Raw genomic sequence first — 17,273 nt, 5'->3', positions numbered from 1 at the left:
AGGCAGAATGTGGACTTTGCGGGACATGTGCCACAGCCGGTGAAAGTCCCGCCCACCAAGAGCAAGGCAAATCGTAAATGTGCACACTGCGCAGCAAAGGGACACCGTAAAGAGACCAAATTTGTCTGCCCGCAATGTGACCATGTACCTCTCTGCCTCTACCCCTGCTTTTTTGAGTACCACTCACAGTGATTGTTGTATCTTTATACAACAATCACTGTGAGTGATACTCAAAAAGAGACTAGATAACAGTACTATTATTATTCTATAGTTATTTATAGATTATTATTATATATATTATTATATATTATTATATATATTATTATTATATATTATATTATTATATATTATTATATATAGATAGTTATTTATAGATTATTCTATCCTATTCTATAGTACTACAGTACTATAGACTCGCCCCCACATCTCAAAGCAGCAGTTATAAAAGATCTGTATGTTTTGTGCTAACTCCACACAGGTCATCTGAATATGGCTGTCCGGACAGGGGGACGCCCAGAGAGGCCACGGCCCATTGTTTATAGTACAAGACAATAATATTTTCTATAACAGTGATGCTGATGTCATAACTGTCCTCAATGTCATAGGCTCGGATGATGTCATCGGTACAAGTGTCCAGTGATGTCAGCAGTGATGATGTCATCGCTCGTGACCTTTTTTTGCCTCCAATATACAGCATGTGTTCATTTCCAACTCCTGTGAAGGTTATTTTCAAGAAAATAAAACAATGCAGGAAATTTTGTGTTTGAATATTTTTATAATGTTACACAAAAAATGAAAGCTTAGAATGTGTAGTTTCATCCAGAAAAAAAAAAAAGTTGATATCTTCTTTCTTTGTGGAAATATGGACTTCAATATCCAGCATGACCCCGTGGAAGTGAGCATTTTGATGTTAGACCAAGCTGCATACTAATATTAGTAGAAAAAAAAAAAAACATTCTTTTGACATACTTTTTCCCGCAGGTAAACTAGACATTCTAAGCTTTCATTTCAGCTATATCATTTTGTTCAACTCAAAGCAGAATTCATTCTGTCGCCTTTCTAACATAAAGATGTGATTATCTCAGAAACTAAGTTCAGCATGCTGTTTTCGGTCTAAAACACTCTTTTTCAGAGCGGTGTATTTCCAAAATGGAACGGTTTATAAACACAGTTTTTTTTTTAAATGAAACAGAAGGGTTCAAAGTTTCATAGAGGCTATTGGTTGTCCATATAAGAGGAACACAAAAAATGATATGGCTATATTAAAATGCATTGCGGCCTATGTGGCACAGTACAGCAACCTTTTGCCCAAGGGCCGTGGCACTCAAAGTGTTAAAGATAAAATTAGTAAGAATAAGTAGATGTATGAATAGGAAAAATATAAACCCCTAAAGGTAAATGGAGATTTAATTTCGGCATTACATTTCTCCCTTTGATCATTTCATCTGATCACTTCAGATATGTAACAAAATTAAATCAGACATCGAAACTAACCACCTATTACTAGTTTAAGGTCAGTCTTTCATTACTGAAAAATTTGAAATCTAAAAACATCAGGTCAGAATAGAGTTTTAGACCAAGGGGGTAACTGTAAGGGCAAAACTCCAGTCAGATTATCATCACAATAATTCATTCAGTTTTACTGTAGGGAAGAAATCATCAAGGTTAGAAACGTCACTTAATGCAGTAATGAATGTAAAAATAGAACTTTTCAAAACCACATTAGTAGAATGCATTCAATGCAGGAATGAATCATAATAAAGTCAGTATCCGAAATCATCGTTTTATTGAGCGCTCAGGGAACTTGTAATCTTATCATCATCATGTTATGTGTTTTGTAAATGTAGTAATTATCATTTGGAACCTTTGACGGGGCAGTGAAGTGGCTCTTACAGCATTATCTCTACCTCTGGGGAGGAAGGGATCGGGGTGCGAGCAAAGTAGACTGGGTTAGTGTAGGCCCTCAGTCTAGCTTTCTCCCTGGCAGGAGTCACGCCGTCGTCAACATGCAGGGCTGGGTTGGAGAAGACTTTGGCCCTAGAGTCCTGTGTGGGGTGACTGATAGGGTCAGGGGCATCCTCATAGACATTCTCAATCGCAGTCGCATACAGCTCGCTCACACTTAGATCTGCAGGCAAAATGGGGTCATACCTGGCAGCCAGGATGGTGTTCATGGCTACATACTCATCACAAATGGGACAGGGCCATCTGGTTTTCCACACTTTTGTCAACAGTTGTTCGTACCATATATCGAATACAAGGCACAACACAGCATACAAAGATCAGAAATACCAGAATCACGACACCAACAGCAATCAGGCCACTCATGAATAAACCCTTCCATTTTGAGAACAGAGAGTCAAAGAAGTTGCCCCAAGCAACCTCATTTCCTGCATTTTCTTTCAGTTCAATGGTGAGGTTCTGTAGCTTGTGGAGTGCCCGTTGAAAGGAGCCGTTGACAGCGGTGTTGTTTGGGATAAAGGTGCAGCATTCATCCCCGAACAAAATGCATACTCCGCCCTTTTCAGCCAAGATCATGTCCAGCGCTATGCGATTTTGCCAGGCCATTTGAGACACAGCGTGCACCTGTTCACCCAGGGCCATAAATGCATCACGTGTCGTATTTACGTATCGTTGTTGAGAGTAGTATAAGGCGTTAATCCAATTAACGTTTTTATTAATCGTACAATGCAAGCATAGAGACTCAAAGCCTGCAGTTGTCGGATCTCTGGCCCGGAACTCACTAGGGACCCCACGTGGCACGCCTATCGCATCTATGTACACCCGAGGATCCTTAGTGAACATGTCATCACCAAACAGACCAAACAGATCCCTGCGTGTGCGCTGGTGGGCCTCGGGGCTGGGACTGGGGAGCACAGCTGAGCCTGCTCCCTCAGGGGACACATGTATCTCCTGAGAGAGCATAACCATAGTGCACGTTCCAGTCCAATTACGGGGAAGAGACAATAGCAGCTTGTTCTCCCCACATGCCCAGAACACATCAGGGATGGGGATGGTGAGATTTGCCAAAAGCCTCCTCTTGAGATGTGCTCCATAGGCCGCATCCTGCTGAATTTCAGTGATCACATCTGGTGGATCTTTATACAAATAGGTCTTTCTACATGGCAGTGTTGTATGGCCTACATCAACCTTTCCGAAAGTGCGGTTGAAACAAATAAAGGAGGCGTTTGGGTGAACCCCAGCAATGTCTTTTAGTGAAGGAGGGGGCAATATGAGATCAACCTTACCGGCTTGGGGGCAGGTGTTCCAAAATGGGTCAGTGAGGTGTCCCCCATATGCGCGAGCCAACAGGCAGTCTAACGGACAAATAGACCAGATTCGGTTACGTCCTGTCTGACAGCTTGCATCAAAAGGCAGTCCCACAGCATAAATAGTGGGCCTCGCTGCCATACAGACATAAAATGACTGGGGAGATATTTCTCTGGCTGTGTAGAAGGCAAATTTCAGCCATTCATTGTTTTTGGCAATTTGATTTAAGGGTGAATTCCCTATTGGGTCTGCCTCATCAGACAGTGTGGACCGGGGTCCACGTTTGGGCTGCATTTTGGGTGTCATTGATCTTGTCTTGTTTCGTAGATTTTTAGACTGCAACCTGGGCTTTGTCCGATTCTGTAGGGTTTTGAGTGGCAATTTTGGTTTTCTGGTTGCAGTTGGTTTTACCTGATTCGGGGATTTGGTTGATCGGGGCTTTGGTTTTCTGGTTTTACCTGGTCTTATCCGCTTAGGGTTTTGTGGGACAGTCTGATTACGAAATGCTCGTTCTGGGGAGCGTGGTCTTGGCTGGAATGGCTTGGGTGAGGTCTGCTTTGTTTAGTGATGCATGCTAGTACCTGGGGTTGGGGTGCGAGGGCCAGAGGGGTTCCCAGGATCCGGAGCTGGGGTGGTGGCCAGCTTTGATGAGGAGCCTGTAGTTGTGGGGCCAGGTGCAGTGGTCATCATCGTTGTGGGGGCAGGTGTTGTGGTCATCATGGGGGTCGGTGGAAGTGCTAAGGCTGGTTTCATCCTCCACGTATCTATAGTTGTCAGCAAGATGAGAAGAAAAACAAGGATACCCCCAGCGAGGCACAGCAGGGTCTGTATCATCAGTCGTTTCCGGAACTCTGCACCTCTTCTAGGTGTTGGAGGTCGGCGGTCTCTGACGATCACTGGTCCCATGCCGCGGTCATGGTTGCTGGGTTGATTCCTGTATGTAGATCAGAGGTTGCTGGCGCTTAACCTGTTTGAGAGAGGTGCTCACTTCGATCCTTGTCGCCCTCATGAGTGATGGCGAAGTCGGGAAGAGCAGCTGCGGTGTCAGTGAGAATGACCTTGCAGTGGCTGGCGTGGATCCAGGTGTCTCGCTCGGCCACTTTCACTGAGGTGTGAGTGGTCAGCAGAACTTGGAACGGCCCCACAAAGCGACGGTCTCTCCAGCTCTTTCTCCGGGTGTTTCGAACCAAAACCCAGTTTCCTGGCAGGATGGAGTGCAACTGCCCCTGGGCCGGAGTTGGTAACGCCTCCCGGACTCTTTGGTGGAGCTCTGTAAGAGATTTCGACAGAGCGAGACAATAACTTATCATTGTGTCATCATAGAGGGCAGTTTCCATTTGTTCAGGTTTTACTGGTTTAATTCCCGTGTGCGGTGGTCTGCCAAACAAAATTTCATATGGGCTAAGCCCACATCTGCCAGCTCTGACTCTGGTTCTCATGTGAAAGAGTGCCAGGGGGAGTGCCTTGAGCCAGCTGAGGCCTGTGTCATCAGTTATTTTCTTTAGTTTGAGTTTGAGAGTTGCATTCTCCCTCTCTACCACCCCCCCTGACTGAGGGTGGTAGGCACAGTGGTAACTGATGTCAAATCCTAGATATTGTGACAGTTTCTTTACATGCTCATTTCTGAAATGGGTGCCATTGTCAGAAGAGATTTTCCGGGGAATTCCCCATCTAGGAATAATCTCCTGAATCAGTGCTTTCACTACTGAGGGCCCGTCTGCATGGCTGCAAGGGAACACTTCCGTCCACTTGGAGAACATGTCGACCATGACCAGACAGTACCTCTTGTTTTCACATTTTGGGAGTTCAATAAAATCTACCATGATGTGATCAAAGGGTTGTTTGGGCGCTGGGTGCCCTGCTAGTTGTATTCTGGTTGCACCTTGGGAATTATTGGAAAGGCAGACCACGCACCTTTTGACGTATTTTTCTGCATAGGTTGAGAACCCCTTAGTGTACCAGACACGATTGATTGCCTCGCAGATCCCTCCTTTTGCCACGTGGTCTAGACCATGTCCTATCTTTGCATAGCAGTGGAATAGACCGCGTGGCAAACATGGGCGGCCATCCGGGCTCTGCCACACCCCCTGCATCACAGCACAGCCCACCTTGGTCCAGGCCCACCTCTCATCCTGGGTGGACAGTTCCTGCAACAGGGGTATGTCTGCCCAGGCCGGTGGGGCGTCCGGAACCTGCATGGAAGTCATTAGAGAGATACACACTTCTCCCCTTTCTGCTGCTGCTTTAGCTGCAATGTCTGCACGTGCGTTACCAAGCGAAACAAAGTCAGTCCTCCTGGTATGCGCGTCACACTTAATCACAGCAATAGAACTGGGGAGGAGTACAGCATCCAGGAGCTCAAGGACTAGCTGGTGATGCGCTATGTGTTTGCCGGATGATGTGAGGAAGCCCCTATGTCTCCATAGGGCTCCGAAGTCATGAATGACGCCAAATGCATATTTACTATCGGTCCAGACATTCACTGTTTTGTCCTTTGCCAATTTGCATGCCTGGGTTAGGGCCACCAGCTCCGCCTTCTGGGCAGAGAAATGGTCTGGCAACTTACCCGAGAGTAGAGTGTCATGTTGAGTTACTACAGCAAAACCAGCCCTTGCCTTCCCGTGCTCGTGGGATGCTGAACCATCCACCCAGAGTTCCAGCTGTGCATTAAGTAGTGGTACGTCTGTCAAGTCAGGCCGAGCAGAGCACACCTCCTCTATCGCAGCTAAACAGTCATGTGGCTCCCCGTCGTCTGCAGTGGGAAGCAGAGTAGCAGGATTAAGCACATTGCACCGTTCAACAATTACGCAGATCAAGTAAAGTTGTGTGATACCTTAGCCATCTCTGTGTGGATAGATGGGATGTTTGTGTACCTCGTGGGGAACCTTGAGTGTTATCATACCATACCCGACAATGTCTCTGGAGGCCAATACTGCTTTCTCCGCCCCTGCGACTGCTCTCAGACAGAGAGGGAGTCCTGCTGCCACAGGGTCGAGCTTTGAAGAAAAATAGGCCACAGGCCTAGATCTTCCCCCATGTCGTTGTGTGAGGACAGATGTCATGTAGCCCTGTTTTTGGTCAACAAATTGAACAAAAGGGAGGTCTGGTTTGGGCAACCCGAGGGTGGGAGTGTTTTGCAGGGCTTGTTTAAGAGCTGCAAAGGCTGCCTCAGCCTCTGGGGTCCATGTCAGCCGGTCGGGCGGGCCTAGCTTCTTACCGTGTGCCATCGCGGACAGTGGTGCCTCTTTTACCCCATAATCGAGTATCCACTGTCTGCAATAGGACGTCATACCTAGAAAAGACATCATCTGTTTCTTAGTTAATGGTTTGGGAACTCCCTGAATGGCCTCAATTCTCTTGGGAGACAGAGAGCGTCCTTCAGGTGTGAGTACATGTCCCAGATATGTGACCTCCTGTGTAGCAAACTGCAATTTGCTAAGACTTGCTTTAAAGCCATTTTCAGCAAGGTGTTTGAGAAGCACAATTGTGTCATACTTGCACGCTTCCTGAGAAGAGCTAGCGATCAGGATGTCATCCACATACGACAATAGGGTAGAGCCCTGCGGCAAATGTAGGCCATCCAGGTTCTGCATGAGAGCCTGGTGAAAAACCGAAGGTGAATCCCGGAACCCCTGTGGGCACCTGGTCCAGGTCCAGCCACGCCCATTGAAGGTGAAGGCAAACCAAAATTGACTGTCTTTGTCTACAGGGACAGAGAAAAAAGCATTAGACAGGTCCACTACCGAGAACCATTCTGCATCAGCAGGAACCTGGTTCAATATAGTGTTTGGGTTTGCCACCTGGGGTGCGCGTAGTTGTATGGCCGAATTAACTGCAATCAAATCCTGTACGAATCTCCATTCAACCGGGGCCCCAGCTTCTCTGATCTTTTTAACAGGAAAAATAGGCGTACGCACTGGTGAATCATCACAGGGGACTATCACTCCTGCTTTCAACAAAGAGTTGAACACAGGCGTGATACCAACAATGGCCTCTTGTTTGAGCGGATATTGTTTCAGACAGGGTCTGTATGTAGATTTTGGTCGGACTACTAAAGGAGTAGCATTTTTGATCAGCCCGACATCATATTTATCAGTAGCCCACAATTGGCTTGGTACGTCTATTAAATCATCCTCGTCCCCACTGAGGCCAGACATAGCCTGGGTTAGACAGCGGGAACCAAAGGGATCAATGAGCTCACTTGTGCGATGTGCTGCAGCCTGCAGTGTCATGCGTGTTCTGTATACGTCACCAGTCTGACTGTAGTAGCTGTCAGGGTCGTCCTCAGTCGGCAGGAAGTCAGTGTACTGTTGTTGTCTTTTCAACCAAGGGCCCAAATCCGCCCACTCCATGATCCTCGTTTTTGCAAGGGAGATGTGTGGTACCCCACTTGCCCTGTAGAAGACAGATTGAGGGGCAGACAAAGACACAGCGGCATCAGCAATACAATCTGTCCAGTAAACACTGTCTATCAACACTTTCTCCTCCATCCACTCATCATACCATTTCTGCTCAAAGCATACATCTCTCCCTTCGCTAACATGGGCAGTGCAGTGCAGTGATTCTTGATTCATGTATTCATCTGCTTGTGAGGCTCTTGTGTGAGCAGTGTCTATGAGACAAAGGGGCACATTGTTAGGTGGGTCGGAACATTGCAGCCATTGATAAACGTTCAGTAGATCTTCTGGGTTGTATTTAGGCATGATGAAATCGGGAGGGGCTGCCCGAGACACAACGAGACCTTCAGACGTGGATGAAAGAACACTATTTAAGCGGCACATCAAGTCTCTGCCGAGTAAATTGATCGGGCAGCTGTCAGACCACAGAAATGAATGCTTAAATGGCTCCATCTCCTGGTCATCGGTATAAGTGCAGTTGAGTGGACAAGTGTATGATTCAGTTGAATGATTTCCACTCGCACATATAGTTTTGCATTTCCGGCCGCTCAGTTTTGGACATAGGGGCAGGGAATTTTTGTTGAGCACTGAAACAGTGGCCCCAGAATCTACCAAAATTTTTATATCTGATCCTGCCACGTTCATAATTATTTCAGGCATTTTCCTAAACCCAGAGAGACTATACATTTGAAAAGTAGGTTTAACAATTTCCTTTTCAATTGTATCTCGGAGTTCAATGTGTTCAATGGCTGCTATGACATTAGCTTTTTCTGACTCACCCAAGAATGAAGTGGAGATGTCCGCCGACCGCTCCGCCGTCCCACGCCCTCAGTCAGCCTTCTCAAGTGGCCACCCCTGGCCCATCAATTGGGGGCCCCGTGGCTCACCCCCGTGGAACTGCTGTTGATGTGGCCTGGACCATCCCTGGCCCATCAACTGGGGGGCCCGTGGCTCACCCCCATGGAACCGCTGCAGGTCGTCGCGACCGCCCTCAAATTGGCCACCGTGGCATGGGACAATCTCTGCGCCAGTGCCCGTACTCCCCGCAGTTATGACATCTATCATTAGGTCTGCTTTGGTTGTTCCCACGGCCCCTGCCTCTGCCTCTACCGCCCCCGCGCTGGTTGTGTCCTCCCCTGTGGCCACCCTGGTGTTGTTGGGCTTGCTGTGTAAACATGAGCGTCATTGCAGTGTCCTGTTTCTTCTCATGTGCATTCTTGGCTCTCTGTGTTGCCTCATGTGCCATCTCCTCTGCATGTATTGCATGTTGGAGAATGGTCTGCATGTTGGTGGTTCTCCAGTCAATGCAAGACTGCCGCACAGCCGCCAAAAGGGTGGGTAACATATTCGACATGAAATACCCTTTGAGGTGACCACTCCATAGGGACCGATCGTCAGCGGGGACAGTTTCCTCGAGGCCACCGTGCACCCGAAACACATCAGTGAGGCGAGGGAGAAATTAGCTGACTTTTTCCTCCACGCGCTGGGTGCACACGGCGATGGCCGTGAGGTCTACGGTTTGTGGGAACGCCCGTTTTAGGGCCAAATCAATGTTTCTGACGGCAGCGGAAAATTCTCCGCATTGAGCCCAGTCAGGATTATTTGGGCGCAGGGGGAGCACTGTAGCAGTGAATGTGTCAGCGATTTTGTGGAAATCTGTGCCTAGCTTTGTGCTAAGCATACGGCAGATTTCTTGCATGCTGGGGCGATACTCTCGGACCCACTGTTCAAATTCGTGGTGGAATTTGTCATAATTATGTTTTGGGTTTGTCAGCGTTTTGGCTGCATCGTCAATCTCGGCCGCGGACCACGGGCGATAAACCAGTGCTATGTCTGTGGGGCCGTGCACTTCCACCATCGGAAATAGTGGGTTCGCCTCGTCATCTCCATAGGTCATTACCTCATCCACGTATGTGTGTTTTTTGGATGGGGAGTTCCTCAGAGTAGAGGAGAGACTTGCCAAATGTTGCAGGAGGTTTTTTTGTGTCACGCGCTGTGATGAACGTGGCAATGGGGCATAAACGGGTGTCGTGTTTATTTGCGCACTCACATTGCTGGCCACAGGTGACGGGAAAAGTGCCGGGAGTCCCATGTGGAGGCTGTCTGAGCGGTTCACATATTCGCCCAGGGCGTTCACAAGTCCGAGGAGGGGAGAGGGATTTGAAGTCGAGCTTGTGGCGGCAGCCGCGTCGACCCGCTGGGGAGGAGCGGCTGCAGGCAGTGCAGCTGGAGGTGTTGGTTGGAAAGGCTGACTGGGCTCACGGGCGTAGGGCGGCGGCACGGTGTCCAGAAGATCATCCACCCTGGTTTGCGGCTTGCATTTGTCCTCAGTGGGGAGAGAAGGGCACAAGGGGTTATTTGACATCACTCTGTTCCCTTGATTCTCATTCACAACACTCATTCCAGCCTGGTTAGAAGCAAGTTCTTCATTGCGGCGAGGAACATTCATTCCAGCAAGCGTGTCTTCATTGCTTTTAGCGTTTTTGTTGACCTTGTTCATTCTTAGCAGTGTCTCAGACATCCAGTCACCATAAGCCCTCCAGTTAACCTCAAATGTGGGCAACTGTTTCTTTAGTTTTTTGGACAGATTGCTTTGCATTGCTTTTTCGCTGGCTTCTCTGGTCTCAAGCTGTCTTTTGAGTTCAGTCAATTCTTTGACATTCAATTTATCATTGAACCCCATTGTATGCCATACTCTGAGCTGACTGCAGCTCCCGGGGTATTTTGTATCCATGAACAATGCATTCTGTGTGCGGGCCTTGGGGCCTTGGGCCGTTTCCTCTGAGCGTTTATTTTTTGTCGTCAGAGATCCCATGGTTGTCTTTGGTCAGTCCACACAAAATCAAGATGAGACAAAAAATAAAAAAAATAACAAAAAATACAAATAAACTAAATACACATAGACAAGTACACAAATACACAAATACACGCATACACAAATACACAAATACACAAATACGCGCATACATAAATACACAAGTACACAAGCTTGTCTGACCGGTATTCAGGGCTCTAACCCGTTTGGATCCTGTCTCTGGTTCACCGGTATTCGGGACTCTAACCCGTTCGGGACTCTAACAGCACGTCCCTCAACTGGGTTCGGTCCTACCTGGACAGTAGACGGCAGGTGGTAGACATAAATGGGACACTGTCCCGCCCCCTCCCCATTAGCTGCGGGGTCCCCCAGGGGAGCATTTTGGGTCCATTATTATTTTTGGTGTACATAAATGATATGCAATCTGCCGGTGACTGCTCTCTGTTCCTGTTCGCGGATGACTCCGCCCTCCTGTTCTCCGACGCGGACAAGGGGGAGGTAGGAAAAAAACTCAGCAGGGAACTTTCGAATGTTGGTGTTTGGCTCTCGGACAACAGATTATCTCTCCACTTAGGAAAAACAGAGTCAATTTTATTTGCGTCCAAATTTAATCTTAAAAAATCCCCAGGATTTTCAATTATGGTGGGTGACGTGTCTGTACCCTCAAAGGAGGAGATCACCTACTTGGGGTGTATCCTGGACAACAAGCTCTCAGGCGAGAAGATGGCTCTAAAAGTTATTTCTAAGGTCAATCAAAAGACCAAATTTTTAGCTCGCATCTCCCCAGTCATAAACAGTGCTACGCTGTTGATACTGGCAAATGCTCTAATTCAATGCCACTTCGACTACGCCTGCTCCTCCTGGTTCACAGCCACTGCAGCCAAACTTAAAACCAGACTTCAGACGGCCCAGAATAAACTGGTGAGGGTTGTCCAGGGCCTACACCCCAGAACCTCTCTCCTCCGCTCTCACTTCCTCAGCCTCAGGTGGTTGAGAGTGGAGGAGAGGGTTTCTCATATCAAGCTGTGTATGGTCCACAGGATCATTAATCTGGAAGCCCCTGTGTACCTCTCTGGCTATTTCCGGAGAGTTAGCGAGGTGCACAGCCATTCCACCAGGGGAAGCTCCGCAAACGTTGTTCTCTTTAAATTTAAAACTTTAATAGGTAAATGTACTTTTTTATACTCAGCAGCGATCCTGTAGAACAGTCTCCCCGAAAATATTAAGGCTCTCAGGTCTAAACTCACGTATAAGTCCACCTTAAAACAGTGGCTACAGAGCGGCCCCTAAGGTTGGCCCTTTCTGCAGTAATTGGATTCGAAATGATTATTGCAGAATTGTAAAATGTTGTGCTATTTTACATGTATATTTGTATGTGTATTTATGTACGTGTATATGGGTGGACGTGTGTACACGTGTATTTATATGCATATAGATAGTTTTTTATCTATTTTTATGTGTAACGCATGTAATGTCTTTTGTGTTAAATGTCCCTCGCGTCACACGCGCTCATACATGCACACATACACTCACTCCACTTGCCTCACTTCAAGGACCACAATGGAAATAAGCCCTCGGGCTTTGTTGTGTTTTATTCCTTTTGTTTCAATGAACTGGTCTTACGCTGTATTTCTCGTGCCATTGCTTCAATAAAGTACTCAATCAATCAATCAATCAATCAAAACCCGTTTGGATCCTGTCTATGGTTAACCATGCAGCCCATCAGTAAATAGGTTCAAAGGGCCAAACTCAAGTTGCTCTAGAAGCGCATGTAGCAGCTTGTTTTCCCAGGATTTTACCCTGCGAAAATGGTGAGGACTCTAACCTCGAGCTTACTCCATGAGCCTCTATGAAAACCCTGAGTCTTACGTCATGAGTCCATTTGAAACCCAACTGTATGCGTAATGGTCCACAATACGTCTATTGACACTTCTCAAAAGTGTGAGAGCTTGCTCGTGCAGGGACTCAAACCCCACAAATGATAATTTCCCTTTTATTGTATCATGATATCCACAACCTTTTATCGCACATATTCATTTCATAATAATAATTTTAAATAGTTCAGTGAGGATTCTTACCGCGGTTGTTTGCTTTGATTCGGCAGGAGCGGTGATTAGGGCACCGCAAGGTGGGAGCGTCTCACCGGGGAGGGAGGAATTCTGTCTAAGTTGTGCGCGCCTTCCACCATAAAGGGGTCCCAGTCACACGTCCTGTCCCTTCGTGGTCGCCAGAATTGTCACGGAAAAATAGAACTCTCCACTGAACTGAATAAAAGAAATGTCCAAGGACGAGAAAATATCTTTGTTGGTTTTTATTTATCACACAGAGTATAAAAGGTTGTCGCTGTCTGTTTCCTGTCCGACCCAAACTGCGTCTGGGTATGAGGGAAAGAGCAAGCAGCTGCACTCAGAGGCAGTCTCTTATGGTGCATCATTACAATGCAATAATACAAGAGTTAATGCAGTTATCATCAGTACAGCAATATCCCAGAGCACATGATTTTCATAATGACAAACAGTACAATAGCCCGATGTCCTGGAAAAGGGGAAGTTTCAGCTAGGTCAAAAGTCCACCCCATACACACATTTATTTCCCGATTAATTTGGTAGACATAAACAATGGGCCGATGGAGACCCCCTCCTACAGAAGTCTGGCTCAGCGCATGACACCGATAAGTGTACCTGACTCAACCGGACACATAACCAAGCGGACGTGAAAGAAGAAAGAGCTAAGGAAAGGGGGTCCCATGATAAGGAAGTGGGGCTATCTATTAAACAATATGCAAGTTTAATCAGGGTAATGGTTAGCAGTGCCCTAGCTATTATCTCAGAAGGAGGAAAGCAGAGTAGGCAAATTATATTGGGTTTAGGCCAGGCCCGACCATAGCTTTACCTCATGATACAGAATTTGTTCATACAACACACTGAGTATATGAGAAATAGGAAAACTAGGTAAATGCAAATACATGTTAATACAATGTATAAAATGTATAAAAGTATAAATGTAAGTAAATGTATTAATGTATTAAAGTATAAAAGTATAAAAAGTATAAAAGTATAAATGTATTAAAGATAAAATTAGTAAGAATAAGTAGATGTATGAATAGGAAAAATATAAACCCCTAAAGGGAAATGGAGATTTAATTTCGCCATTACAGTCAGTTAGCCCCATCAATACAGTCTGTCAGGAGAAGTAATAAATAATGACATTAAAGTCGAGCTGAAATGAAAAATGACTTCCTATTTTAGGTCATATTCCTGGTTATACAGTGCACCTATTTAACAATGTATGCAAAGAAAAGAATCACAAAAATCTAATTTCTTTAGTTTTTCAACATCAAAAGTTCATGCATCAAGAGTTCATAACAGTCATCTACAGTTTGCTGAAATCAGGTAGTACTATCAATTTGTTTACCCCATTTCAACCAACCATATCATGACATGACAGCTGTCAATCAGTCTTCATGACTTGGAGAAAATTCTGAGCAGGCAAGATGGCTGCCTAGTGCCTACCTGGGGAGACTTTTCTAGCCCATAAATGAAATATATTTAGCCACTAAGTATGTAACATACAACATAAAACAAACGGTAATATCTTCATTAATGTAGAATGCAAAGGACATAACTGGCTTGTTAAAGTCAGGAAGGAAGTCAGCCAGGAATATTGTTATTTACCGCAGCTCTTATCGCGGCTGGTCAGACACTTCAAGCCAGCAGCCAGCGCTCTGCCTCGGCTTGGAAATGGCAGTCCGCACGGAGGCAGCCAGGTGCCCGGTAATGACATCAGATAGAACAGAAAACATTTCCACATGTCTTCTTGTCCTTTAGGATGAGTGGCTGTCAGCTGTCAGAGAGAAGCTGTGAAGCTCTGGCCTCAGTTCTCAGCTCCCAGTCTTCTATTCTGAGAGAGCTGGACCTGAGTAACAACGACTTGCAGGATTTAGGAATGAAACTGCTCTGTACTGGACTGAGGAGTCCACACTGCAGTCTTGAGACTCTAAGGTCAGGATCACTGTTACTATTCAACAGACCATTATTAACTGAAATAAGTATCAATATTGTTTTATCACCAAGAACTGCAAACAAAAAATACATCACTGTGTGTGTGTGTGTGTGTGTGTGTGTGTGTGTGTGTGTGTGTGTGTGTGTGTGTGTGCGTGCGTGCGTGCGTGCATGCGTGCATGTATAGGCTGTCAGGCTGTCTGCTCACAGAGGAAGGCTGTGCCTCTCTGGCCTCAGCTCTGAGCTCCAACCCCTCCCATCTGAGAGAGCTGGACTTGAGCTACAATCATCCAGGAGTCTCAGGAATGAAGCTGCTCTCTGCTGGACTGGAGGATCCACACTGGAGACTGGACTCTCTCAGGTATGAAGACAGGCAACATCTGCTAGAAGGCTGAGAGTCATCTTTTCTCTGTCACACTGAAGACTGGACTCTCTGAAGAGATTGGGGTCATATTCAGGAGACAGGGGGAGTAGTTTGCTACTCTTTGGTATGGGCTTATCAGTTTTGAGGGCATTGCATTCCTCAGGGAAGCACTCTGATTGGGCCCCTTGCACAAGCTGCCTCTCTGAGTTTATATTGCATTGGGCTATGTTGGAGTTGTGATCTGCCGCCCCATAGAGCACATTCTTTGTCTCCTTTATCAGCTCATGTTGTTCAGATCAGGGATGTTTGTGTCATCTGACATCACTGTGCCACAGAACATAGATTTTCCGAGTTCTTCAACAGGCTCTGATTTAGCTTGCATAGGATTGGCTGGCCAGCAGTTAGTGTTCAGCAAGAGGAATGGCCCGTGTTAGGTCATCGGCTGGGTTATTCTTTGAGTCAACATATCTCCAGCTCTTTGTGTCAGTCAAAGTCTGAATCTCAGCTATTCTTGTGCCAACAAACACCTTGTAGTGACAGGAGTCAGATGTTAGCCATGTGAGGACTGTTGTGGAATCTGTCCAGAGGGTCACTGACTGTAGTGGAATAGTGAGTTCAGAAATGAGAAGGTTAGCCAGCTGGGCACCAGATAGCTGCACAGAGTTCAAGGCGAGGGATAGATAGCTGGCGTTTAAGGGGCTATACGAGACCTGGCCATGATGAAGCTGACATGGGTGTGGTCATGTTTGTCTCTATTCTGGATGTAGGCAACCGCACCATACACACGCTCCGAAGCATCACAGAATACATGCATATGGGATTCTGAGGTGGCTGCGTTGGTACAGGGGGGCAGATAACAGTGTGGAAAGTGAATGTCAGGGAGATTTTGCAGTTCCCATGCTTGCCATTTCTCCAACAAGCCGTCTGTTTTGATTATGTTATTATGTTATGTTATCCTCTTTCCTGCTTCCATAGATCCTGTACTATGATTTTTGCATGTGTTGTGAAAGGGGTCAGATAGCCCAGAGGATCATATTGGCTTGCCAGCACCTTGTATATATTCCTCATTGTAGGCTGATGATAGATGATGGATCTGTTCTTGTAACCCAGCATGTCAGTGGAGCAGTTCCATTGGAGGCCAAGTGTCAGCTCTTTGGGGTCTCCATTTTCTGAGAACTGGTTTTAGACTTTGCATCTTGTGGGAGATGGTGTATTACAGCTGGATCATTACTCGCCCATTGTCTCATGTCAAACCCACCATCAGCAAGCAGAGGTCTCATTGTGTCAATGAGGGACTTGGCTTCATGAGAGGAAGGGAAACTTTGGAGGCAGTTATCAAGATAAAAACAATGCTGGACAGATTGAAGGACCTCCTCATTTCCTTCACTGTGATTTTGGACATGTTTCTGGACTGCATAGGTGGCACAGCATGGGCTACATGTTGTTCGAAATGGCAAGACTTGCCATTCATAAACACTGGGCTCCTGGTCTAGCTGCATTCCTCTCCATATGAAACACAGTAAAGGTTTGTCCTCATTCAAAAGGCATACCTGGTGAAGCATGAAGGAGAGGAAAAGCCAGCACTCTCAAAAATGTCCTTTTGTTAATTTAATTGAAGCAGATGGCAGGTACAAACGTTTCGACAGAAGTCTTCCTCAGTGTACAAAGAACCAGGAAATGATAGACCCTTATATACTGTCTGTTACTTCCTACTTCAGCTTTTCAAAATAAAATAAAGTCATATATAGATAAACACAGTAAAGTAAATAAAGTGTCTATGGAAATAACAAAGTAAGATAGAAACCTATAACGCACAGTAAAGTAGATAAAGCGCATGAGCAAACAATACAATAAAGGCAAAATTCAGATCATAAAGCACAGTGAAGTAGATAAAGTGCATATGAAAAAATACAAGAAGTCAATAAAAATACTAGATCCTAAAGCACAGTCAAATAAATAAAGTGCATATGGAGACCAAGACTAATAGAACATAGGTAATGAAAATATATAACACTACCTAGACAATAAATAGATAACTATCAAAAATACAAAATTCATAAAAAACATCCCAGTAATAACTCCTCATTAAGTCCTTTAGGAAACTCAGTCTGTAGTTGGTGTATCCAAAAGGCTTCTCTCTGTAACAGAGCTCTATCACGGTTGCCTCCCCTACGAGGTGTACCTACCATCTCAATACCCTGGAACCTAAGTGTACAAACATCGTGACCTGCTTCATTAAAGTGGCGAGCAACAGGGGATTTAACATCCTTGTTCCTGATGCTACTTTTATGTTCAGAGAAGCGTGTTTTAAGTTCTCTTATAGTTTTGCCAACATAACAAAGGCCACAAGGGCACTTAAGGAGATAAACTACAAATGTGGATTTGCATGTAATTCTGTTTCTCACACGTAGTTTCTGTCCAGAGTG

The 17,273-nt window shown here is 45.9% G+C and overlaps 1 protein-coding gene across 1 annotated transcript in view; it reads left to right on the top strand.

The window, feature by feature from the left end:
- Positions 1 to 17,273, top strand: part of LOC310773798 (protein NLRC3-like) — a 98,973-nt gene that overhangs the window by 36,881 nt on the left and 44,819 nt on the right. Inside the window, exons 6-7 of the mRNA XM_083633752.1 lie at positions 14,310 to 14,483; positions 14,671 to 14,844. Of these exons, the coding sequence (XP_083489878.1) occupies positions 14,310 to 14,483; positions 14,671 to 14,844 (348 nt within the window). The remainder of the gene's footprint in view (positions 1 to 14,309; positions 14,484 to 14,670; positions 14,845 to 17,273) is intronic.

Source organism: Poromitra crassiceps, assembly GCF_964638095.1.
Source record: "Poromitra crassiceps genome assembly, chromosome: 3".
NCBI lineage: Eukaryota > Metazoa > Chordata > Actinopteri > Beryciformes > Melamphaidae > Poromitra > Poromitra crassiceps.
Note: the sequence above shows the minus strand (reverse complement) of the source record. Positions and strands in the feature narration are given on the sequence as shown.